Genomic DNA, 26,934 nt, shown 5'->3' with positions numbered 1-26,934 from the left:
GATAATTCTTAGCCTGCATTGGCTTGTGCTGATAAGCTTTCCTACCATGGGAGTAGGACCAATACTATCTTGGATATCTAATGTAGTGTTTTAGGAGTGGAGTGTGAAGTAGGAAATTAAATTGTGTACATTCAAAGTCAGGAGAGATAGACACGGAGAGAGACGTAATATGCGTCCCCATTCTGCTGTTGAGGTCCCTATTCAAGTCCATTTCCCGTATTGATTTCTGGTCATTTAGGTTACTTTTGGTCATGTTTGTTAGGGCATTTGTAGAACCAAATTACAGGTCTAATCATGTGCTCTATTGTGTATATGAATTGCAACAAATCGCATGTTTGTGGTGCTGCGTCTATCCCACCCCACTCAATATGTTATGTTATGTTATGTTATGTTACAGCGTTCTTGTATAGCGCACGGCTACTCGAAAAGAGTGTCCCGGCGCTTTCCACCTGCAGCTCAGAATAAAAATAACACAACACAGCAAAAAGAATGAGAAAAAGAACTGAAACTGAAACAATAAGAACAGCCTAAAGATTAAAAAGCCAGGTCTTCAGGCTCTTCCTGAACTGGAACAAATTGGTAGTGCTGCGCAGCGAAAGAGGAAGCGAGTTCCACAGCTGTGGAGCTTTGCAGCTGAAAGAGCGCCCTCCCGTGCGGGCCTTCCTCACCCGAGGGACTACCGCTTTGTAAAGGGATTCCGAGCGCAAGGAGCGGACTGGTCGATAAAAGGCCAGGCTCCGCCGCAGGTATCCAGCCCCTGATCCAAACAGGGCTTTGTGCATCAGAGTCAGGGATTTAAACTGGATCCGCTTCCGGATAGGCAGCCAGTGTAGCGCCTGTAGCAGCCCGGAAGCTCGGGCTCGTCTACGCAGGCCAAAGATAGCCCGGGCGGCAGAGTTCTGTACCACCTGTAGGCGCTGAACTAGGTAATCAGGGAGGCCAAGGAAGAGGGCATTAGCATAATCTAGCCTAGAGCCGACGAGAGCTTGCACAGTAATACGCCTATGCTCCTCAGACAGCAGGGGCAGGAATTTACGGAGCATTTTCAAAATTCCATAACAGGTGCCAGCCAGACCCAGAATATGTGATCGCAGCGACAGCTGGTTGTCCAGCTTGACACCCAGATTTTTATCCACCAAGGAAGACCGTGCAGGAGGGCTCATGTCGGACGGCCACCAGTGCTGCCACTCCGGATCGACGACGCAACCGAAGAATAGAACCTCGGACTTGCTAGAATTGGCCCTTAGACTGTTCCGTTGGAACCAGCCAAAGACCAATGTAAGACAGTCCCGAATTCTCCCTCCATCAAACTCCTGGTCTTTCCCGCATGTGAAGAGGAGTTGCGTGTCGTCGGCGTAGGAGACGATCTGGGCCCCATATGCTTCCACCAAGGCCGCCAAAGGGGGCATAAAGATGTTAAACAACGTGGGGCTCAACACAGAACCCTGTGGAACCCCAACTCCCAATGGCGGCATCTCGGCAGAGCTCTGGGAAACCCAGACCGTCTGGCGGCGGCCTTCAAGGAAGGATGTAAACCACCTGAGCGCCGTCCCCCTAAGGCCGATGTCATAAAGCCTCGCTAAGAGCGCCCTATGGGGGACGGTGTCGAAGGCCGCCGATAGATCTAACATGACCAGCATGGCCCTCCCGCCGACATCCAGAGTCTCCCTGATGATCTCAGTGACCTCTAGCAATGCCGTTTCCGTACTAAAATTAGGGCGGAAACCGGATTGAGATGGGTGGAGCAGATTGTTAGCTTCCAGAAAGCGTGACAGGACACCGTGGACGTGTTTTTCCGTGATCTTCGTGAGGGCCGGAAGAAGTGAAATTGGCCTATAATTGGCCAGAGCCTCGGCGTCGAGACCCGGTTTCTTTAGGAGGGGGATCACCATCGCTCTTTTCCAAGAGCTAGGGACCCTCCCATCCCTCAGAGAGGCGTTGAGGATGGGATTAACCAGCGGATTCACCACCTCCGCCATCCCAGCCAAGAATTTGGCGGGGTAGGGGTCAAGTGGCGAGCCCGATTTCAAATTGGCCAACAGCTGCCTGGACACATCGCTGGAAACAGCAGGAAAATCAGACAGCACCGCCGCCGGTGTGCGCGGAAGTCCGCACCCAGCCCCGGTGACGCCGCTTCCATCCTCCGGTCCTTCCACAAAGGAGGCCTTAATCGCCTTGATCTTATTAGTAAAGAAGCCGGCAAGATCTCCTGCCCACGTATCCGAAGAAACTAAAGGGGGCGATTGGGAACTAGGGGTCGTGAACTCCTTCACAATGGTGAAGATCTCCTTACAGGAGTTCGCAGATGCCTCGATCCTCCTAGCCAAATAGTCCCTCTTAGCTCCCAGAATGTCCCGATGGTAGGCCTTCACCGCCGCCTTGTAGGCGAGTTTAGCCTCCCCATCATACAAACGTCGCCAGGCCCTCTCGGCCACCTTGCATTGGCTGCGAGCCACACGAAGAGCCTCCGTAAACCACGGTGCAGATTGCCGTGCCACCGTGGATCGGGGGGCTGCCTTGGGGGCCAGATCGTCCAGCCTATCAATGAGCCACAGCTGCAGAGCCTCAGTGTCGCTATCCAGATCGCCCGAAAGATGACAAGGGTGATCCAGAAGCGCCTGTTCCAGCATGTCAGGTGTCACTCTGTGCAGCGCTCTCGAGGCCGGTCTAGACAAGACCGAGTCACTATTATCCGGCCGCGCACTCTCCAGCACCGAAAATCTGATCAGCCTGTGATCGGACCAGAGCACCAGCAGGGTGTCAACCTCCATAAGAGGGACAGACGAAAACACCTGATCCAGGGTATGCCCCTTCTCATGAGTTGGCCCCGACACGAACGGTATCAGACCCAGTGGAGATGTGATATCCAACAGTTTAACCGCATCCGGGTCGTCCGCTACGTCAAGGTGGAAGTTGAAATCACCGGCCATGACGCAGTGCTGTGAGGTCAGCACCAACTCAGAGACAGCTGTCTGCAGATCTTCCAGGAAAGAACCCAAAGGGCCCGGTGGTCTATAAACCAACAACCCCTTCAGAGCCTGGGCCGGGGACAGTCTGAGCGTGAAGGCGAGCGACTCAGCGCTCCCGATGGAATTAAGGGGAAGAACTGAGCAGGAAACGCTCTTTTTCACCACTACCGCCACTCCCCCGCCTCTGCCCTTCACTCTATCCTGCCGGAAGATATTATACGCCGGAGGAATGGCTGAGAAGACATCCGGATTGGAAGCCTCTCCCAACCAGGTTTCGGTAAGTAGCAGGCAAAGGGGATTTTCCCTAACAAGAAGATCGTAAATATGCAGGGCATGGCAACCTACCGACCTCGTATTCAGCAGCAAACAAAGATGCTGTGCGCCAGCCGTTGCAGGACGAGGAACATTGACATGGGTCCAGGGAGGCGTCCAGCCACAACCCGGACAACGGCGTTTACCCTTAAATCGCCCCGGGAAGACGGAACGGCAGGAGCTAGAGTGGCCCCGCATATCCCGCAACATCGCAGAGGTGTAACAGATCATCTCAGCCAGAGTGTCGCCGGACCGGCGTCCCCCGCCGCCCCGTCGCCTCCGGGACGCTGACGGGCGCAGACGGGCAGGACTCCGGCACGACTCAGGCTAAGCGAAGGCGTCCACCTGCGCGTCACGCTGCGCGTGAGGGAGCGACTTTAAATAGGCGCTCCAATCAGCCCTGAGCGTGCGAGTCCGCTCCAAGATGGCGGCCGCCGCTGGCTGAGGTGTCCCAAAGAAAGATGGCGCCCAAAATGACCCCCAGGACCCGGACCCACCGAAATGGTGGTGCTTGTCAGGCAGCGAATGCCATTTTTTAAATGCAGGTAAGGGGAGAGAGGGGCGCAGGCTACAGGCAAGCAGGCTAAAAGCAGGGATGAATAGAACAAAAAAACGAACCCAAATACAAAACCAGGAAGCATTAAAATACTCTGCGCTAGTAACAGCGTGAGTGCAGCGATGTGGTAGATGGTCTGACCAGCACCGCGCTCAGGCCCGCCTTAAATAGGCGCTCCAATCAGCCCTGAGCGTGCGAGTCCGCTCCAAGATGGCGGCCGCCGCTGGCTGAGGTGTCCCAAAGAAAGATGGCGCCCAAAATGACCCCCAGGACCCGGACCCACCGAAATGGTGGTGCTTGTCAGGCAGAGAATGCCGTTTTTTAAATGCAGGTAAGGGGAGAGAGGGGCGCAGGCTACAGGCAAGCAGGCTAAAAGCAGGGATGAATAGAACAAAAGAACGAACCCAAATACAAAACCAGGAAACATTAAAATACTCTGCGCTAGCAACAGCGTGAGTGCAGCGATGTGGTAGATGGTCTGACCAGCACCGCGCTCAGGCCCGCCTTAAATAGGCGCTCCAATCAGCCCTGAGCATGCGAGTCCGCTCCAAGATGGCGGCCGCCGCTGGCTGAGGTGTCCCAAAGAAAGATGGCACCCAAAATGACCCCCAGGACCCGGACCCACCGAAATGGTGGTGCTTGTCAGGCAGAGAATGCCGTTTTTTAAATGCAGGTAAGGGGAGAGAGGGGCGCAGGCTACAGGCAAGCAGGCTAAAAGCAGGGATGAATAGAACAAAAAAACGAACCCAAATACAAAACCAGGAAGCATTAAAATACTCTGCGCTAGTAGCAGCGTGAGTGCAGCGATGTGGTAGATGACACTACTACTAATATAGCCCCTTAGAGTTACAAGCTAGTGCATGGATGGAGGAGCTTATATACTTGTTGAAGGCAGATGACATTTTATCTTAAAGTTATTTATTTTAATAGTCTAGCTCCACAGGCAGATAAGCTATCTTTTTATCCTCCAGTCACTTCCGCAGTTTTACATAGGATTCATGCACTTTGGCCAGTCTGGATGGAAAATATCAGGACAACGGTCTTGCTGAAATGTCTTTTCCTGTTCTGATGTAGATGCCTCCTCCTTGTTGATGATGTATGTGATAATAGATTGAGTGTTTATCCTCTGGTGACCAAAGTGCATCTCATGGTCAGTGTACAGTTTTCTTTGGCTACAAAGTTGTGACACTGGTCAAAACAGCATTGACTGGTCCTCGTGGTTGTGGATTGTAGATCAAACAAAATTCTCCATTATTGCCATTTCCTAGAAAACCAGCAATTATATTGGAAGATGGAAATGGGTGGGTTTCACTAAGGCAGTATGGTACTAGAATATTATAACTAAATATTGCCAGACAGAAATATTGAATCCCAAGCGCATTTTACCAAAATATCATAATAATTAATAATAGCAAATTTACACCTATTGGCACAATATATTTGTAAAGGGTATTTAAGACACAATATTTCTGTCTAACGATATTTTTGGTAACATGAAGACTTAATACAGGAAAGTAACGGGCTAGGGACCTGCCAGAAGAGCACATTTTGGGAAAGGTGGCCTATGAGGTAGTAGTGTCAGACTGGAAATACCCAACCTTCCTAAAGGGGAGCCACCATCGTACACAGGTCGAAATGTAACCAAGATATACTCTTGGTTGTGGAAACCACATACACATCAACACACACTTCCACATATGCCCACACATGATGAAGGCATGCGAGATATGGGGATACAAAGGATCTTTAAGTAAGGAATGCCAATGGGCATCCTCCACTTCTTACAGCTATAAGAACAAAGTCCTATAACCCTCGATTTACAAAGCCACGGCCGCCACTTCAGTTACAACGTAATCTGGGTTCATGAGGCAGGAGCAGCTGAATGGAGTACACACAAGGCGGCTGGCCACTCAAGCACTTCGTCAATGGCAGATGGCTACAAAAAAAGGTGTCGCTCTTCAACTGGATTTGCATGATTAAGTTCACTAGTGGAAAACAAAGTGCTAGCTAGAAAAAAATGGACTCAGCAGGAATGTACAGCATTTCTAAACTGTGCAACAGATTTCCCCTTAGCGTCTAAAATTGACAGGCTTTTGAAACGGGTGGGAAGAGGCAGGATGTAGGGATTAGGGTCTTTAGGAATGGCTTGTGGGCAGCAGGATGACTGGAATGGTCTTTTAGGAGGCAGAATCCCACCGAGCTATCCAAAAAAGAATAAGATGACGAAAAACCGAAACATTTTAACTTCTGTATCAATGCAGTTTTATGCGGCAAATGTCCTCCTTTTTTATTTTTTTTTAATGCAACAAATGTTTTGGATCAATGTTGCAATATCCTGTTTGGGGGGGGGGGTGATTAGGTGGTTGCATGTTTGCCTAATATCAAAGCTTTCATCCAGTAAACAGTGTTTTGGGAGTTATAGATTGTTTGCTATAACCTCTTGGCTGCCTTATTGACTAATAGGTATATCATAAAAAAAGTGCACCTAGGATATCTTTAGAACACTGACGGCATTAGCTTAAGGGTAGCTATAGTTGGGTCAGAGTTTCCACTGGAAACACAGTTTTTGTTTTATTAATACCTTTGGCATTGTTTGATCTGCAAAGAACTTTCCAGAAAAAAAGCACCCTCCAGGTCTTTCATGGCCAAGTTTCGTTCAGTTCCAGCTAGCTGGGGCCAAGAAAGGGGAGGGGGCACAAGAGCCATTTCCCAATTTAATTCCCTTATGATTTTTTGCTCTGTGATTAAAAAAAGGGGTGAATGGAATTGCACCAAATTTGTCAAAAAGTTAGAATTTTACTCTGGGAATGTTCTTTTCTTGGCTTGGTCCGAATTAATGTTTGGAAATCTGCTCAGAATGGGCAGGAAGAGGTTAAATTATGGAGACATCTGGTTCATTAATTTGTGGAGGACCAGCAGTACTTGTACTGTGTCATCTACAACTCCAAAATGTAAAAAAAAATACTCTGATCTCTGATCTGTTTGGCTGAGGAACCTTTTCGTGTCTGCAATTTTGGTACTGTGTATCCACCATACTGAAACACTCCAGTTGGCTGGCCGCAGCATCAGAGAGAAATGTTGACAGTCACCACAGAAAGTACAGACTGAATCCACATGTCCTAAAACTGTAGAAAAAATGGGAACATAACAGGACATGGTCATGACATCCTGACCAGCAGACCCACATGGGGGAGTTCCAAAGAGACTCTTATAGTTTAAAAAAGCTGAATGCAATTTTTTTTACCAGCAGGAGCAGCGACTCTCTGTGCTTACCCCCTGGGTGATGTGGTACCAGTTCTGGATCTGGAAGCCTCACACTTGCAGCTCCGAAACCAGGGCACACTATTATAACCTCTGTGACTCTGGTACCGGAACTGCAGATCCGGCACAGGTCCTTGATGCTCGCCACATAATAGACCCATTGGTGCCTCTGGTCCTCCCCCCACCAACACACACACACACACACACACTGTGCGCTGGAAGGGTCTTGCGGCCCACTGCCGATGTCCAGTGGGGTAAGACGGATATAGAGTTTGGGTTACAGGGCCTACCCAGAGGGCAGACCCTGGGGTCCATCCCAACTGCGCATAGCCAAAGGCTGTCTGCAGCCTGGGTGGGATATAGGACCTGCCAAGAGACCATGCCCTATGCATAACCCTTACTCCTTACCAGATTAGTGACTCACATTTTTTTTGCAATTTATATGATTTGCGGGTCTTTACCAAAGCCATCTAGGGTGCACTAGAAAAACCATATGGCAAAATGGTTATTTTTTCCTAGGATCTGCATTTCTAAAGTAATGATGGTGCTCTAATAGTTATTTATTTCCCAGAACTGTAAATGAAGCAAAGCTCTACTGAAGAACGATTAGCCAGACTGGTTGCATATTCTTGGTGAGGCACAAAGGCCAACTGTATAAGGCTTGGAAAATGGCTGTGGAGCTCAAGTACGTTAGGTAGTCTGTCTTGGAAGGGGGGGCCGCAGAGTTTCCCACTAGTTGAAGATGTCAGGAGGAGGGTTGTTCAGTGCTGCGGTGGAGCTGAGTGTTGCTGCGGTGGAGCTGAGTGTTGCTGCGGTGGAGCTGAGTGTTGCTGCGGTGGAGCGGAGTGTTGCTGCGGTGGAGCGGAGTGTTGCTGCGGTGGAGCGGAGTGTTGCTGCGGTGGAGCGGAGTGTTGCTGCGGTGGAGCGGAGTGTTGCTGCGGTGGAGCGGAGTGTTGGTGGTGAGTGGTGCTGTGGTGGTGGTGAGTGGTGCTGTGGTGGTGGTGAGTGGTGCTGTGGTGGTGATGAGTGGTGCTGTGGTGGTGATGAGTGGTGCTGGGTTAGCGCCGAGTGATGAAGTGGTGATGCTGAGGCTAGAAAGGCACAAAAAAGAGGGTTACAGAGGGCAGAAGGTCAGAAAAACAAGGGATAAAAAATGTTTGTGTTGTAAATATAGGTATTGTGGTCAAAGTAACACCACCTTTTTTTGTACTAGATAATTACAATTTTTGTTTTTTCCACTAGAAAAAAAACGTAATCCTTGTGAAGAAAACAAGACTGGGAGGATGGAAGTACAATAAGCTCTTGGTACTGCTGTGGGGAGGGGGTGGGGAGTAGAAATCTGAGACCTGGCCTGGTAGTCGTTAAAATTGTGAAGCAGTGGGCGGTTTTGAGAAACATTAGGACTTGTTCATACTTGAAAGGCATACTTAAATGGCCTACGTTAAAGTGAACAGCATTGGTAAATGTTTAGAAGTTGTGCGGCATACTTTGTATTTATGATGTGATTTGTTTCACATATTTGGATGTCTTGATGTAAGCATTAAAATACAAGTTGTTGCCCCACTTTGTATTTATGATGTGACTAGTGAAATATATTTGGATGGCATGACGTAAAGAGCAAAATAAGTCTTGCGACAAACTTTGTATTTATGATGTGACTTGTATATTTTTGTGATGCAATGATTTAAACATGCAAAATACAATTCTTTTGCCACACTTGGCAATTATGATGTGATTTGTATTAAATATTTTGATGTAATGACGTAAACTGCAAAATACAAGTTGTGCGCAACACTTTGTATTTATGATGTGTATTACATAATTGAAATCAAAGACGGAAAAAGCAAAGTACAATTTGTGGATCAAGTCTGTGGCCTGAGTAATGGGGTTTGAGATAAAAAAAAATGTAGAGCGAAGAGTGCATGAGAGTGAGGGGGGGTGGAATAGACGAACGTGCAACTGACAGAGAGAGGCTGTGGTCTGCGTGTTTGCGCGCAGTAAAGGAAAAGAAATGAAATGTACCAAAAGCATGAAACTTGTATCATATATTTAGATGCAATGACGGAAACAGCAAAATACAAGTCTGGCGCCACACTTTGTACTTATGATGTGACTGTGGATGGGCCGTTGTGTTTTTCGTTTCCTTTAGCTCAGATTTGCATTTCACAGCAGATGGCCGCCAACAGATAAGAATCTTTATGGCTGAGCTTAAAGCACAACAAACAAAATAGTGGAAAGGGTCTATGGGGGATACGAGATTAAAGACCTATAAACACCCTACCCCTATTAAACTAATGAAAACACACACAAGGGGTGCTAAATGTCTATGGTGGCTGAGAACTGTCTGTTATGTACTCAATGGATAGAAGTATAGAGTGTGGGAGAGCAGAGCAAAAGTGAACCCATCAGCCCACCCATTGGCGGAACTTCATCATCTGGGATTTTGAGAACCCAACCTGGTATCCACTAGGTGTCTCACCTTGAGAGAAATGTGAGGACAACTGCTAGTGTATAATGCACCAGTGATGGAAAGCCAGGTAGCAGTGTGTAAAGGGTTGTGGGAAGTGAAAAAAGTTGCAGTGTTCAAAGCATATGTGCTAGTTAGAAAGTGGTGAGATAAAATTGACTAACATGGTGCCTAACAGTAAACTTTATTCGGACGGTCACCATGGTGACAAGATTAAAAGCAGAGTGTGAATGGATGAAAGCAAATATTACCATCCTTAGATGAATCAATTGGTCGACATGTTTCAGCCTAAATAGGCTTTCTTCAGGACCTATTACAACACTACTGCAACTGTGAAAGTTTTGTGGAAAAGTGTATAAATATACGTACCATGCCAAATCAATAACCTACCAGACCCGTGTGTATATATTGGTAGGAGATGAAGTCATGGTATATAGAAACAATCCGCTCCTGTAACACAAAGACCGTATACACAAACAGGTACCCATATTGTAAGTACAGAAACATCATATGAATGATAAGACATATAAAGTATCTGAGACAACCCGATTTAATAAATGCTTCCTACTGGGTCCGCCGTACCGATACTTAGACAGACCTCCCTGTCCGTCAAGTTACCTTCCCCTCGACTCAGTAGGGAATCGAGGTACCGACGGACAGGTGAGTGTGCAAGAGTTCCATCCTTGTTACCTTTATAGCAAGGTGATTGCAGACTTGAGAGTGACTTTATACAAGTTGGAATCCTTGTCCTTTCTCTGTTTTTTACTTGTGTAGCTATACACTTTTGTAACCAGCTAAAATTATATATAGCTACTTTGATTTGCAGTCCTTTACCTATTTATTTATAGTTATGTGCGGATTTACCATTTCCTTCCGCCCTTGTCTGCTCAATCCAATAATTATTGCACAGGCTATTGAGCCAAAGGATTGGACTAGTTTGCATATTAACTTCAGACGCAAGCCGTTCTTTCGTATTTTAATGATTTTCTTTACATAACCGTTTCAACATTGGGTCTCTGGGTCACCGAATACTACTGTTTTGCAATTTCTGCCTTTATAAGACACCAAGAGGTCTAGGAAATGAATTGGCATCCAACATAAATAGATGTTATGGTGTTTTTTCCTTTTCCATTTTTCATTAGAGCGGGGCCTCATTGACCTGAGCGAGTGCCAGGCGAGGTGAGGCCACCCCCAAGCAAAATTTTGGGTGAGTGATTAATCAATTAACAATAATAGAGCAATGACTCTGTGGCCTCTATATGTCTTATCATTCATATGATGTTTCTGTACTTACAATATGGGTACCTGTTTGTGTATACTGTCTTGTGTATACTGTCTTTGTGTTACAGGAGCGGATTGTTTCTATATACCATGACTTCATCTCCTACCAATATATACACACGGGTCTGGTAGGTTATTGATTTGACATGGTACGTATATTTATACACTTATCCACAAAACTTTCACAGTTGCAGTTGTGTTGTAATAGGTCCTGAAGAAAGCCTTTTTAGGCTGAAACATGTCGACCAATTGATTCATCTAAGGATGGTAATATTTGCTTTCATCCATTCACACTCTGCTTTTAATCTTGTCACCATGGTGACCGTCTGAATAAAGTTTACTATTAGGCACCATGTTAGTCAATTTTATCTCCTCACTTTCTAACTAGCACATATGCTTTGAACACTGCAACTTTTTTCACTTCCCACAGCCCTTTACACACTGCTACCTGGCTTTCCATCACTGGTGCATTATACACTAGCAGTTGTCCTCACATTTCTCTCAAGGTGAGACACCTAGTGGATACCAGGTTGGTTTCTCAAAATCCCAGATGATGAAGTTCCGCCAATGGGTGGGCTGATGGGTTCACTTTTGCTCTGCTCTCCCACACTCACAGTCTATACTTCTATCCATTGAGTACATAACAGACAGTTCTCAGCCACAATAGACCTTTAGCACCCCTTGTGTGAGCTTAAAGCACTCCAGTATCCTGGTGTGGTTTCGTCCCCAGACGCGCCTCCCCCCCTCCCCCCCCCCCCACCCCCCACCCTATGAAAAACAAGCATTGGAAATGCAATAGGTCTCGCACCATTAGAGTTAGTGCTTTTAGAATTGTTTATGGGTTTTTTTTTGTAAATGTTTAGCATTTTTGTTTCCTGTAGCCAATGCTAAAGAATTACAAATAAAAAAAGCCATAAACATTTCTTAAAGCTCTAACTGAAATGGTCTGAGACCTATTGCACTGTGTGAGGGTGAGGGGTTGAGGGTGAGTGAGGGTGAGGGTGAGGGTGGGTGAGGGGTTGAGGGTGAGGGGGTGAGGGTGAGAGTGAGGGTGAGGGGTTGAGTTTGAGGGTGAGGTGTTGAGGGTGAGTGAGGGTGAGGGTGAGTGAGGGGTTGAGGGTGAGTGAGGGTGAGTTAGGGTGAGGGGTTGAGGGTGAGTTAGGGTGAGGGGTTGAGGGTGAGTGAGAGTAGTTGAGGCTGAGTGAGGGTGAGTGAGGGGTTGAGGGTGAAGGTTTGAGGGTGAGGGTGAAGGGTTGAGGGTGTGAGGGTGAGTGAGGGTGGAGGGTGAGTGAGGGTGGGGGGTGAGGGTGGGGGGGTGAGGGGGTGAGGGTGAGGGTGTGGGGTGAGGGTTAGGGGGTGAGGGTTGGGGGTGATTGTTAGGGGGTGATTGTTAGGGGGTGTGAGCGTTAGGGGTTGTGAGCGTTAGGGGTTGTGAGCGTTAGGCGGTGTGAGCGTTAGGCGGTGTGCGGGTTAGGGGGTGTGAGGGTGAGTGAGTGAGGGGGTGTGAGGCTTCGGTGTGTGACGTTGCGTGAGTGTGAGTGTGTGTGAGGGTGAGTGAGGGTGTGAGAGGTGTTATGCAGAGGGTGTGTGACGGTGTGTGAGGGTGAGGGTATGTGAGGGTGAGTGGGAGTCATTGTGAGGTGTTGAGGGTGAGTGAGGGGTTGAGGGTGGGTGAGGGTGAGTGAGGGTGAGGGGTTGAGGGAGGGTGAGGGGTTGAGGGAGGGTGAGGGGTTGAGGGAGGGTGAGGGGTTGAGGGTGAGGGGTTGAGGGTGAGTGAGGGTGAGTGAGGGTGAGGGGTTGTGGGTGAGTGAGGGTGAGGGTGAGTGAGGGTGGGTTTGAAAAGTCCTACGTACATCTCCTATTGTTGACCATCCTCACAATAATTCGGTACTTCAATCACATGCCGACTAACACTATGAAGATAAGGAACTTACAGTTACTCGCGCAAGTGAAATCCCGATAAATGTTGGAGGGCGGACAGTCAGACTTGCACGTGCGTATTCGACAGTTTTACCAGCAATAAACAAGCATGACCTGCTGTAAAAATACGACGAAAAACTAACAACATTCTAAAAGGACGGCTACTGGTTAGATATCCAAATTAGCTAATTCCGAACTGGACACCGAGAAGAATGTAGTCCGTTCTTTATGTCTACCTTGGTGATTCCTCCTTTGTTTCGCTTCGGGCGGAAGTTTTAGAACGTGTACCGGAAGTAATCCATTGTTTCGTTGACCCCCCTCATACACCGCATCAGGTAGGAGGAGCATTTTTTGTAGGGGAAGTTAAATTGGAAGGTATCCGAGCTTATGCTAGTATAAACATGCCGATGTAAAAGCTGATCTCAATAGATGTCCCTCCAAAAATATCCCCGTTCAAGCTTCGTGACACGACTCGCAGCGTTTTATAGCAGAGTAGCTCCTTTGTGACTCCTTGTCACCCGAACACTTTTTCCACTCTTGGGATTTGATACTAGTAAGCCGGTTGCACTAATACATCTGAACGTTAGTACTGGTAAAAAAAAAGCCCATAACTGGGAAAACAGAGTCTTGATGACATGTTCAGCCTAAGATTTAAGTATGTGACCTAAGTCCTGCCAACACTGATTTTTGGCTGCACACAGCTAATGTTTTTCCTAATTGGAACGTGACTTTATTTTACCTTTGTCACATTTGTTTACAGGTAGTGGTGTATAATGTAAAATATCCTACCTATTGAGAGGGAATTCAATTCTCGTCTTGTCTCGAACAGACGGCGGGCAGGGGAGGGGGCGGAGCGGGGAGAGGGAACAGACGGAGGGAAGGCCAGATAAGGGGAGGGGGGAGGAGAGTAGGAGGAGGAGAGTAGGGGAGGCACGGCCTAGCGGCCGTGCAATCAAGAAGTGAGGGGGGCGGGAGAGTAGGCAAGGCAGGCGGCTGGGGGCATGTGCACGCGCTTTTAAGCTCAATGCGCATGCGCATTGAGCTTAAAAGTCACGGGCACTGCAAGGAATCGCCACGATTCCTTGCAAGTTGGACAAAGAGTGGATAAGCCCCCATAGTCTCGCTTGCTCGATGCGCATGCGCATCGACAGGCGAGACCTAAAAAAACATGATGGTACACACAATTGCATAGCTTTGTGTTAGTCTTTGTTACAAATGTTCTGTGGTGCAGAGGCCATAGTGAGTAGGTTTTATGTCACTTTTAAAAATCATGACTATCACGCAAGTTATGGAGCAAGTCTGTTGCCTGATTAATGGTGTTTGCAATTAAAAAAAATGGGAGAGTGAAGAGCGTGCATGAGACGGACGGAGGGAGGGGGTCGAATGGACGAACGTGCAGATGACTGAGAGAGAGGCTGTGGTCAGCGTGTTTGCGCGCAGTAAAGGAAAAGAAATAAATTTTACCAAAAGCATGAAACTTGTATCATATATTTAGATGCAATGACGGAAACCGCAAAATAAAAGTCGTGCGCCACACTTTGTACTTGTGTGACTTGTATCACATATTTGGATGCAATGACGACTTGTATCACCTAAAAGAATAGCACACAAGTAATGGAGTCTGTGGCCTGAGTAATGGGTTTGGAGAGCGAAGAGCGTGCATGAGAGGGAGGGGGGGTGGAATAGACAAACGTGCAGCTGACTGAGAGAGAGGCTGTGGTCTGCGTGTTTGCGCGCAGTAAAGGAAAAGAAGTACATTTTACCAAAAGCATGAAACTTGTATCCTATATTTAGATGCAATGACGGAAACAGCAAAATACAAGTCGGGCGCCACACTTAGTACTTATGATGTGACTTGTATCACATAAAAAAAATAGGACGCAAGTAATGGAGAAAGTCTGTGGCCTGAAGGGGCATAAACAAAAACTCTGCGGCCGCAAAATTAAAGCCTGTGTAGCGGGGTTTTGCCACATGTGGCGGGCGAGGTGCAGGATCGTTAGATTCTGTGCCCCCTCGTACTTGTCTTTCTTATATCTACATGTTTTGGCCTTCCGCTTGCCCCGTGGGGTCAACCGGTCTTCCTCAGGATTCGGATCCCTCCTAAATGGGCATACTCTGCACCCCCATGTATTCAATACCTTGTATCCTCAGGTATGTGTGTAAAAAGCTAAATCACAGCACCACAACACAGCCAGGGATTACCCAGGCTGTGCTTGCCGTCACAGCCAGCCAACCAGCATTGGGAGGAGCGGGAGAGGCGTGAGAAGCAAGACTCCAACCCCCCCATCCCCCCTCCCCCCGATGCCTCGTAATTACTGTTGCGCCTGGAGAAGCATAACTTTCAGCTGCTGCCTCCGGCGTAGAAACGCCTGTGGGCCGAGCCAAGGGCGGGCCCGTCTGTGCCCGCCATAGCCCCGAGGAGGCTGGCCTGGGCTCCCCTCTTGGTCCTGACTTTGCATTATCACGCTTTACCTGGTTTAACTCAACAAACTCGCTTTTATTGCCCCAGGGCTGTATAGACTCCTGTTGCTTCTGGATGGCATACAAGTCTCATTCTTAGGTAAGAGTGAATTCCCCTGCTCTCCCCATTTGTCACCTATGAGTTTTGTGCTGTTCTGTTGGATTTGTCAGACCTAGCTCTCTGCTCCTTCTACCCTCAACTTAGCCCAGTAGTTCTGCTCGTTTCCGATGGTCTACGGCATCTAATACTCTTATTGCCCTCATTAAGTTATTTTGTGTCATGGAGGGCGATTGGGGGGGGTGGGGCGAGGGGGGGTAGCCCGGACCCTTGGTACCCAAGTATTTAGGCTTTTTTCAAAATATCTTTTTATTGAAATATTTAGGCATTTTTGACAATGGGAAAACGTATGGTGGTGGCTGGAACAACAAGCAAAGAACCTCCGAATATGGCAAGCACTATGGATGCCTTTTTGCAGCGTGCTGCTGGAGCTTTGGACAAAGAGATTGAACTGGCAGCCTGGTGATTGTCTCGCTCTTCTAATTATCCACTCTCAACAGCTTCCTCTGTTGCCCAACAAGCAGGCTCTTACACCCAGTTACACACTGCTCAAGTAGGTCTGGCGGGTATGTCACAAGACAATGTTGGGGGTATTGTTCCCCTCTCACCAGTTGTTGCTAAACAGGTCCGTGCTCAGTTGGTGGCCTTATCCGTATCGGGGCGGGAGCAGTCGGCGCTAAAGGGAAGCGCCCCTCAGTGGGGGCCCCTGTAAACGCAGAAAGAACACAGGACCACAGCCATCTACAGCAGTACATCCAACAGTGCCTAACCCCACTATTGCCCCAGACATGTTTAAAGCAGCCCTGCTGGTCTGCACTTGATATTAAACTGGATCCCAGTCTACTTCGACTCTCTGTACTGGAAAATAATCTTGTTGCATTGACTGCACTTTTGCAATGGGATCGCGCTGCTCTTGACTAAGTCCTCCTTTTTCAAAGCCTAACACCACGATTGCCATTCCCAGCCCCAGTGGCAGTGGTTTGTGGGCTGTAGTTAGAGCAGCGCCTCCCGCACAGAGGTTTAGTCATGTTGCAGCAGCCGCGCTCCCGAAATCAATGGCACCACCCATGAACAGGACTGACCCCCTGGCTCGACTGGACACTCATAGGGTGGGGGGGGGGGGGGGGGGGGGGTGTGTGTAAGTCTGAAAACCAGTTTCTTCTCAATTTTATCCATCCCAGGGTTCTAAAGTGGGCAGTTTGTTCAGATCTGACTATAGGCGGCAAGGGAGGGAAGACACACTCCCTGGGGATTGTACAACCACCCTTCCCGTTTGGGCTCTGTCCACCTCCCACCTGAGTCCACTCCGCTTGTAGTGGTGTTAGCCAATGTGCTGCGTCTCGACCCTGGAATCAAGGAAGACTTTTCCCAGTTGAAGAATAAGGTGGTACACTGGCTCAATTCGAACATCGCCCCAGGGTGGAAAATCAAATACTCGCGGTGCGACTAACTCAATGGGTGGGTAGTGCAAAGAACCTGGTCGGGGATTGTGTCATAATTAATTTGAATAATCCTGTTACGGTAAATCAAATTCTAAGTGCAGTTGTGGAAACAAACTATAAGTGTTGGAATTCAGCAATCTTGGCACCCCCACTGGGATATTTTTACAGACCCAGCCACTATCAATCAGGGCCCCAGTGGGAGTGACTTTAAGAAGTGGGCTACAGGGGCCGAATGGAGGGGGCCGTAGTTGTAAGTTTAGCAAATAGGTTTACTCCCCTGAGCTACCTGGCAGGCTGTGACTGATGGTGCGCAGGTTCATCGGACCCTGCGGCACCTGGAGCACTGGAAAGGGCACGGCCCCCGGAACAGGTATCTAGTGCGAAAGGAGGGTGTTTATTTTTTTTCCTGGGACGTTGTGGGGCTGGCGAGTAAGATTGAGGACCCTGAATGGTTACTCCTTGTTAAGAGTTTTAACGTGATCTGCCTTCAGGAAACTTGGGCTTTAGGGAACAGCTATCACTTTGATGGCTATAAAACCCTCTTTGTGCCAGCAACACCGTCCAGGGAGAGCTAAGGGGGGGCTTGTCATCAGGCAAGGAGGAGTGGAAGCTATGGGCTGTACTCAACAAGCACGTTGGCACATGGAACACACACCCCAGGGTACTGAACTTAACACCATCTTGAATTAATTTGATTTAACATCTGTTATGAATAAGATGCCTCTGGGGAAAACTGACATTACTCCCACCTTTATTGTAAGGGGGTGTGAGTCCTGTATTGATTTCACCTTTGTTTCTACCCCGTTTTACTCCCTGATTACTGATTTTTCAGTTAAGGCGAGTGTAAACGGCGATCATAAGCCCGTCTGTGTTTTAACACGCTGGTCACTAGTACATAGTCAAACCCAGGAGGGGGGGAGGGATCTCGACTAAAAGTGGTGGAAGCGGGAAGGAGTATAAAATGGGGGTGTATAGTCCCAGAGCGCCTCTACGAATCCCTCTTAACCCAATGTCGTAGGGAGTTTGACATCTGTATTGACTGTGAAGCAAGTGCTTCGGATATCTTGGAAGTTTTTGGGACAATGTCTACTGCCGTAGGAAAGTTATTATGGGCCCAGGTGGGGGCCGTAAGTAACTAGGCCCAAGATGGTTTGATTCAGCTTGTTCCAAGGCTTCTAGAAACTTGAGACAGGCTCTGGGTGCTGAGCACAGAGATCGGGTGGTAGTCAAAGGCCTACGAAGAGCGTACAAGGCTGCTTTAGTAACCTGTAAGTCTGCTCTAAAGGAGTAGGCATGGTCTATCTAGTGGAGGCTAGCACATTGTGCAACAGCTCAAGGTTTTGGGGCATTATTAATAGTCCCTTTCTATCTAGAGACTATGGAAATTTACTGGATGCCCACATTACGGAGGACGAGTGGGTATGTCATTTTAAGGGCATTTTTCGGTCGGAGATCTCGCTAACTGAGAGCACGGAAGGGGTGGTAGGCAAGACAGAACTTGACTTTACAACCCAAGAGGTGAGAGCCGGTAGCCTGGGACTGTCTAAAAATAAGGCCCCTGGGCAGATGGGATCCTGCCGGATCTCTATACTGCCCATGTGGACACTTGGGTACCGGTCCTCACAGCTGTTATCGATGCTGCAGTCCATGGTGTTCGCCCAGATTCCTGGGCCTTATCGATTTTATAGTCCCAATATTTAAAAGGGGGGATCGGGACAGTACCCATTGTTACATGCCATCTCTTCTGGACTCTGTGGTGAAGGTGGTGGGTCGCATGGTTCTGGATAGACTTATATTCTGGGCTGACGAAAAAAACGTCTTGGCCGAGATTCAATATGGCTTTTGCCCAGGTCGCTTCACAGTGGAACGGTGTCTATATCTGTACATGGTTCTTTATAAGTATTCTGTGGAGCGTTCCAGCACCATACACCTAGCCTTCATGGACCTGTCCCAATCGTTTGACTGTGTCAACAGATCTAAGCTGTGGCAGTTGATGTCCTCCATTGGCATTGATAGTAACATTATCTTATTCCTTCGGGACCTCCATCGAGAATCGAGGGTGGTTGTCTGCTACACAAAAGACTTGGAAGCGACCCGTACGTTCAAAATTAAGAGAGGGGTGCATTCTAGCCCCCTTTCTTTTTAACTTGTATATTAACTCTCTAGAGAAGGCCCTCCTGGCTACACAAGCTGATTGTCCCCGGGTAGGCAGGCGTAGCCTGCTGGTCCTCCTATACGCAAATGACGTGGTTCTTATGGCGAGGACAGCCAGGGGTCTACAACTTTTATTGAACTCCTTTGCTCTTTTTATGGAGGACCTGGACCTGACGGTTAATCACTCTAAATCATTTATCATGCAGGTGGTACCCCGTAATCCAAGCAGTCCACTTTCAAGCTCAGACAGTCACCAATACCCAAGACCAATGTCTTCTCCTATTTGGGAGTAGTGTTTGACGACTCCATGAGCTGGTGGCGGGAGGGAAACCAATAGGGGCTCTTCTGAAGATTTATCAAGCTAAGTGTATATAATGTTAAAAACGGTCCCAACCGCAGAACCATATCTTTTAGGGCTTAAAGGCATTAATGATCGTTTCTTTTTGACGAGGTTTTGGTTCGATCTTTTCCACTTCCTCCTGGCTCAACCTTGTGGCTTCCATAGAGGTCAGTGCCTCATGCCCTGTGGCTGTGACGGTGTCTCCCCTCAGGACATCATGCACTTTTTAATGTTCTTCAGTTTTTATGCTGTCCCTAGAAAATTATTTATTATTCCTATCCTTAACAAAGCTGGCTTTAAAAGGTAAAGACCAACCTTTATGTTTTTACAACTCCTCTCTGATGACAATGTCTTGAAAAGCATATGTTAAAGTTGATAGGCATTTATAGGTAGATTGTTATTTCTTTGTATTAAAGCCTATAGATGGGTATTTTGAAACATGGATTCTCACAGATTACCTTAGTAAATAAGGATTTCGATGTTAGTTACCTCCTTAGATAAATCGTGGGCATAGTCGATTTGCAATGTTAGAATCCTTTTAGGCCCTGTTTGGAGAGTAGGTTTTTTGCTTTGGCAACTGTAATTTTGTATAATGTGTATTTTGTTGACTGTATGCCTGATGGTTGCCTTGTGAGACTGCTCAAGCTCAGTAGTGGAGGAGTGTGGCTCACTGATTAGAGCGGCAGACCCTGATGCAGAGGTCTGGCCCGGGACCAGGGTTCAATTCCCGACGCGGCAGGGTCCTGAGCCCAAAAATGTCCACGGACTCGATAATTCTCGCCTCGGTGCCTACTCTAATCATGGGGTCCCACGCTGCAACTCTGGGCAATAGCTTGCTTAATCTCCACTACGGCGGCCCACCCGCTGCGGAATGCCTGGCTTTCACCTTGGGGATGCCCAGTAGGGGTTATCTCACAGGGAAAAGCCAGGACGGGTTCCCAAGGCAAGCGCCTTGATGTTTTCGGGTGATACGTGCGCTATATAAGTCGCAATACATTATATTCTAGGAACCCTCCTTCGGTCAATGGCGACAAGGCAATATCACAAGAATGACTGCCAAAAGCCTGATTAATTCACTAAGAATTTTTTTTGATGACATAGGTCTGATCCGTTTATTATGAAAAGTTATGATAAACACAATAGGCTGATTTATTGATCGTGAAAAGCATATGTTTCAGTCAATAGGTATTTACGGGTGGATTGTTATTTCTCTGCATTAAAGCCTAAATATAGGTATTTTGTTACATAAAATGTTACAGATTAACATTGTAGGGTAGGAGTTTCATGTCTGTTGCCACCTGTGACAAACCCTAGGGGGCAAAGATTTGGACTGTAATACTAATTTCTAGAATCTTAGTTGTCTGCCAGGATCCTATAATAAAGACATTCATTGAATAGTGCATACATTTTATATGTAAATATATATCCATATAGGTACTTATAGGGCCTTTGTGTCAGCTCTGTTCTGCCATTGGTCTGTCCGATAGTCATTTACTCTTTTTTAGGTCTCAGCCTGGTGTGAGCAGCGCATGCGCTGCTCTCGCCATGCTGAAGGCTTTTTGAAATCAATACGATTCCGATGTGCATGCGGTGGGACAGAAGATGTGCACACGCAGACTGGAGGCTTCATTGGCGGCGTGACACTAGGCACTTTTTTGGGGGGAGAAGGCACAGCATTTCTTGTTTTCAATGCATCGAACATTTAAAATTGTCGTGAAGCAGTTATTCTGGCTTTTGGCCTCTGGGTGGCGACAAAACATTCTTTGCAGACATTCGCATGCCATAAGTAACTAGTAACTTTCAACCATAGTGGAGGTATGTAAGCTAATCTCAGCAACTCCTGGCTAATATAACGCAGCATACATACGAAAGTGTAACACAAAGCTTGCACAACTCAAAGTTCTCCCTTACACTATAGTGACAGGTCTCTGATTTCTTCACATCTCAAGCCAACACACCTTTCGTGCTGTGCATCAAGCCACATGGATTTTAATTTGAGAAATAATTCATGGCTTCCAGTTTCATCACAGCATTACATTATTAAGAACCAGACATTTCCCACTATGCATCATATGTCAGAAAACTATGAATATAGATTAATTGTATCTATTTTATATAATGTTTTATAAAACCGTGAATACCAACTTGAGGTAGCCTCGGACCCCTTTCTGCTGGCACACAGAAAGGAAGAATGAATATGAATACGCTTTAGTTAATTTGTTGAGGGTTGGTCTGTTCACAAAAGTACTAAGTTGTATTAGATAAACGGATATTGATACAAAAGTTTCATCTATTAAAAAATATCAGGCAAACTGGTCGGATAGCAGCTTATCTACTTGTGTAAGGCCCCAGGCAAACCCATTGCCTCCGTGTTCTTTAACCCTGTGGCGCAGCGAAAAAGCCATGGGCCACTGTGCTGGCGAGCAAACGAGGCTCTTGTCTTTTCGTTGGGTAGTAAAATACAGTCATGACAGGAGTTCAGTGGCCCCCTAACTCTTCTGGGCCCCGGATCTGCTTCGCTATTGATAACTACAACCCTACTGTGGGAATGCTACATATATTACACATTTTAAGCACACCCCTTTCCCTATTGTTTACATGGAGATATATTACAGAAGACCTACATAATTTAAGAATATTTTTCATGGGTTTAGCACAAACTGTGAATGAGAGTGCTAACCTGTTAATTTAGTGCCATCGATTCGAGCAACCGGAAGTGTCACGGCCGTTTGTGTTGCAGATTTTAGTGAGCCAAGTCTTTGATGTTCAGTAACCGACTTCAAAGTATTTAGAAACCAGCGTTAAAAATGTAATGGGTCTCGCCTTTTATTAAGTTAAAGCCATTTGCTTACCTATACAATACCATTAGCAAAGCAAATGGCTTTAACTTAATCAAAGGCGAGACCTATTGCATTTTCAATGCTTGTTTTACTTAGATTAATTTAAATTTTCGCAAGAGTCCCAGGAATGCCAACTTGCAATAGTAAGACGTAATGAAGTCACTGATACTAAATGTATTTCCTACAGATATGGTAGTCTCTGCATTATTCATGTTCTTTAAAATTTGTTGCCTTCTCACAGAAACAACAAAAGTCTGCCTCCCTCATGTTTCCATATTTGTCTCCAAGTCAGTGCCTTGCTATGGAGCTGGCAGAAAGCCCCCTTGCTTCTCGATATTGAACCACCGAACATAATTTTTGCTAGTTAAGAAACTTTGAGGAACTACATTAAATACAAAATATGGAAAAACGACCTCACTACCTTTGAACACCAGACCGACAGCAACTGGGTTACGGGAAGGTTGGAGCAGCAATAAGTTTCAACCATATTACAAACTCGCCATCTCTTGGGAATTATAACCTGAATACCATCGCTTTTGTTTTTATGCTCTTTGATATGGAAGACATTCCCCAGTCATGGGAGTATGAAAGACGGGCCACAAACAGAGAATGTTCTAAATACAAATATGAAACGCTAGTTCGTTATGTGCTGCTGTCCAGCTTTCATAGGCAAACTCAAGTAGTTTAATGCCCCTGACTTTCGCCCATAACCATATGAATTTGTAAAGCAGCAATAGGGGCCTGTTTTAGCAGTTTAGAAGGCCTTATATTAAGGTGTGCACAGCACATGACCATTGTCTGTAAAACTCTGGACAGGACGTGATTTTAGTAAGTTTGAAACCGTCCAGTCTGTTATGAGCAAAAGAAACTTTGAAAACCGTTGTACTCAAGTTTTAATCCGTGCTTAATTTTTGTGGGGGGAGGGGGAGTAAGTGCCAGGGCCATTCTCAAGAGGCCACGGCAGCCTGCACCACCCATTGCCACTGCCAGCTCTGCCAATGACCGCAACAAAACTACTGACCATTGCACTCCTACGAGTGATGCAATTCAACCTGTTCTTATGTATTTTGACTTATTAAACACACTTGTTGTACTCATCTCAAAATTAAAAAGACAGCGCCACCATGTGGTGGACTGTTACTAGAGCCGGTGCTGACAATCAAGTGCCGGTGCTGAGCACGGAAAACCACCACTCAAATTAAGCCCTGGTTTTAATCAAATATTAGCGATGCTAGAATATTTCATTACAAGTATATTGAATTTTGCAGATTGAATGTTTTTTATTAAGTACCAATAAACTTATTTATTCACTGATATCAGTCATGCTAGGTCAAGGTTTGAACAAACAAAGCCCAATAATATGTTTTTAGGTCTCGCCTAGTGTTGCAGCGCTTACGATGCTCGCTCTGCGAGAGATATTGTGGATGAGGGGTTTTCAGAAAGGGACTTGAAGCCCCACCCCTCATTTTCATTGGCTGGCGTCACTGTTTATGGTAAACAGTGGGGTGCCATTGGAAATGAGGTTTTTTGTTGCCGCTTTTTCGTCCGGCCTATCCGGACTGGGTCGTCTGCTTCACGGCTGTTGTGAAGCAATTTCTTATCTAAAGTATGCGTGTTATGTAAACAAGCCCTGAAGCAAAGGATCCCGTCCAGATGCGCCGTCTGAAAAGGAGGAAGGGCTGCAGGCTGGCTCAACGCACACAAAGCTTTAAGCTTTCCTTCTAACTCTGATGTAGTTTCTCCAGCTCTCTATTGTGGGGTGCGCACTAACTGAGAGAAGACCCTCAAACTATTCCACAGAGTAGTAAGGAATAGGATCCTGCGTAAACCGAGGTGAAAGGTCCGAATTCTTCCATTTCAAGGCAGGCTCCATATTTTAGCAGGATTGCCCCTCCCACTATATACGAGTCCCTTTCCACCCTTCTCTGTTCCTCCTCTGACCTTTCTCTTTTTCCCATCTTCTCTGACTCGTATACCAAGAGTGCCTTAAAGCAGCTTCGCCAGCAGCACGTGTAGCGCTTTGACAGTACTCAAATAACATAGAGCACCTCCTTCACTGCTTCAGAAAAAGCAATCGGAACAGTTTTTTTCCTTTACCATCCTGCCTCAGGTTCCCCGAAGTTTCAACAAGGCGCTTTGTAATTTGCTCGCACGTGCAAAGAGGCGCCTGCTCACCCAGGAGCTTGAATTAAAAACTCTTAACCAGTAAAATAACTGTGAATTATGCGATTGGTCACGGATTGTAGTAGCAGCTGCCATCGTGGCTGACCCAGGCTATGAGCCTCCCAGGTCGAAACAATAAAAACATAATGGGTAATAAACAATACCACAGCACAGCTCAAACAGTCTATCTGTACTGTGAGTAGTGGTACCATATTCTTCTCACTATCTTCCCCGAGTACCTACCTAGGTAACTGCAGACATTTGCCCCTTTCATCTGACCTAAAATTCCTTGAAAGGCCTTCAAGGAACAATGCGCCATACATTTTTCCTTCATATAACTCACAGGACCTACTTTCAGGATAAATGGCTTCCACTGATCAGTGTATAGATTAGTGTATATATAGTTTCCACCTCTTACCAAGTACCAGCACTTCTTCAAGCAGAAAGCGCTTAAAAGCGTGTTTCTTAGGGACGCTACGGAAGCCTCCACAATCACACACTCACTCAGAAGGCCTCACCAGTGTCTGCACTTCTTCGAGAAGGGAGCGCTTAGAAGCCCATCCTTACCTGTGCCGGCTGGCAGCGCAGTGCCCATTCTGCAGCTGGGACCCAAATTCACAGGAAGCGAGCGGCTGCCCTCCCGACCCGGAGAACCATGGAAAGCTCCTCCCGAACTTCTAGGTGCTACGTGGTTGGGCAGGAGGGGTCTCAAGCGAGGGCCACCCTCACACGAACATTTTCACAAGAAATCCTGTGGTGTTCTCCCAAATCTCAATGAATCTTTGTTCCTTTCCTCACGTCGTTTTTCAGTCGCAAACATAACCCTGAAACCATCCCCAGCAAAGGCCCTTGCAGGTTAATATAGATTATTGCTTTTTAGGGGCATATCGTACTGTACGGAGTTAAGACCACCAACTTAAATAAGCGCTGTCCGTCTTCACGGACACCACGCTATGCAGTGCAATAGGTGTTGCTTTTGGTATTGTAAATAATAATGCCTTTTTAATTTTTTTAAAGGCATTGCCATTTGCAATGTCAGTAGCTCAAAATGTCATTGCGAGACCTATTGCATTGTAAATGCTTGTTCCATCCATTACAGCATACTGCACAGGATATTGGTTGAATCCACATCAATCATTGACTCTTTTGTCCTGTGAATGACAGTATTTTCTGATCGTGTGTATATTCACCTGAAAATGAGTGTTCTTCAGTGTCATGGCTTGTTGGTTTGTCTTTTTGTTTTCAGTTTTCACCATTTAAAGTTCTCCTTTCGTTTCTTTGATTCTCTTTTATATTTTAATATTCCTTATAAGGACACTACAGCTGTTGAGTCAGTGCTAACTAGTTGCTTGTTTGCCACTTATTTCATCTGCTGTGCTCCTGATACTATGTGGCAATTTCCTCTAACCCAGGAGACCATTGCGGAATTCTGTAGTCAATACTTCGTTATTTTACTCCTCCAGGATGGCCAGCACTGAGGTTCTAAATGTGAAAGCCATGCTGGAGCTTAAAAAGTAACAATAGACTTTTACAAAACCTCTAATATGGGCACCCACTGCTCTTTTAATTACTTATTGCAAGTTTATGCCTGCCGTATTTAGACAGCTGTCTGTTTCTTTTTTCTACTTGCATTGTTTTAATATCGTGCGTATGATGAGTTTGTGTGGGCTTTGTTGCTGTTGTGTCAGAGGGTGAATGCAAGAATGACTCTGTGAGTGGATGGATGGATGGATGGATGAATGAATGGATGCAAATATGAATAACAGAGTGTGTGTGATGACTTATTGAGTGCCTAAACCCATCAATGACATAGTGTTACTGAAGAGGTGGTTAAGCTTTGAGTAATTATTTTTGCTCACAGTTTAGAAGTGGAACATATATACATTTGGTCTTGTTCTGGTTCTAGTGCTGGAAGGCAGGCACTAATTAGAAAAATGATATTGATCATATTGCATTTGTTTTTTTAAATCCTTTCCCCCCCCCCACAATATTTTCACTCGTGGAGCAAGGTGGAGTCCATTTTATTCCATGTAATGCTCCCAGTTTCTGTGCCTTGTTTCCAATATTTTTCTAGTCATTTATTGGGTCTACTGTGCATTATTTTACAGAGAGTACCTCACTGGCTTCCACAAACGCAAGGTGGAGAGAAGAAAAGCTGCAGTGGAAGAAATCAAGAAAAAAATAAAAACGGAACAAAAGAAGATGAGGGAAGAGGTAAATGCGGCCAGGGGGCTCCAGGGGTTCACTTCCAAATATACTTAATATTCTTTCCTGGTCAACCAGTGTCATTTAATAGCAGTACCGGTCTCTCGTTCTTTGGGGGTTGTTACTTTTTCAGCACTCCCACGCCTTACCGCTATCTCTTGGTATAATAACACTAAAACCTGACTCCAGGCACCATCCATCACCTCCTATCACATGAACCTGTGACTTGCTCAAGGGATAAAATTAATGCTTTTCTGTTTGATTTCTTAGAGACACAAAGAGTATGTGCGGATGCTGAAGGAACGCGAAGAGGCACTTGGTAAGTACTGCTCAATCAGTACTGCTCAACTTCACTAATATTTACTTTGTGCCCTGAGCATTTTGGATATGGCGGTAGATTCATGCCACTATCGGGATGTTTTCTGCAACAAAATGTGAGCACCCCAATTTTGTCTTGCTTGCTTTCATGTGCCTTGGAATGTACCATGGAGGAACCCAGCCCTATG

General features: G+C 46.5%; 1 protein-coding gene across 1 annotated transcript in view; it reads left to right on the top strand.

Annotated features, from left to right (window-relative positions):
- The window catches only part of NOL12 (nucleolar protein 12), a 64,131-nt gene that overhangs the window by 12,830 nt on the left and 24,367 nt on the right, over positions 1–26,934 (top strand). The window contains exons 2-3 of the mRNA XM_086962973.1: positions 26,332–26,437; positions 26,699–26,747. Of these exons, the coding sequence (XP_086819099.1) occupies positions 26,332–26,437; positions 26,699–26,747 (155 nt within the window). The remainder of the gene's footprint in view (positions 1–26,331; positions 26,438–26,698; positions 26,748–26,934) is intronic.

Source organism: Lissotriton vulgaris, chromosome 1_1, assembly GCF_964263255.1.
Source record: "Lissotriton vulgaris chromosome 1_1, aLisVul1.2, whole genome shotgun sequence".
In the NCBI taxonomy this organism is placed as follows: domain Eukaryota; kingdom Metazoa; phylum Chordata; class Amphibia; order Caudata; family Salamandridae; genus Lissotriton; species Lissotriton vulgaris.
This window is presented reverse-complemented; position numbering and strand designations above follow the sequence as displayed.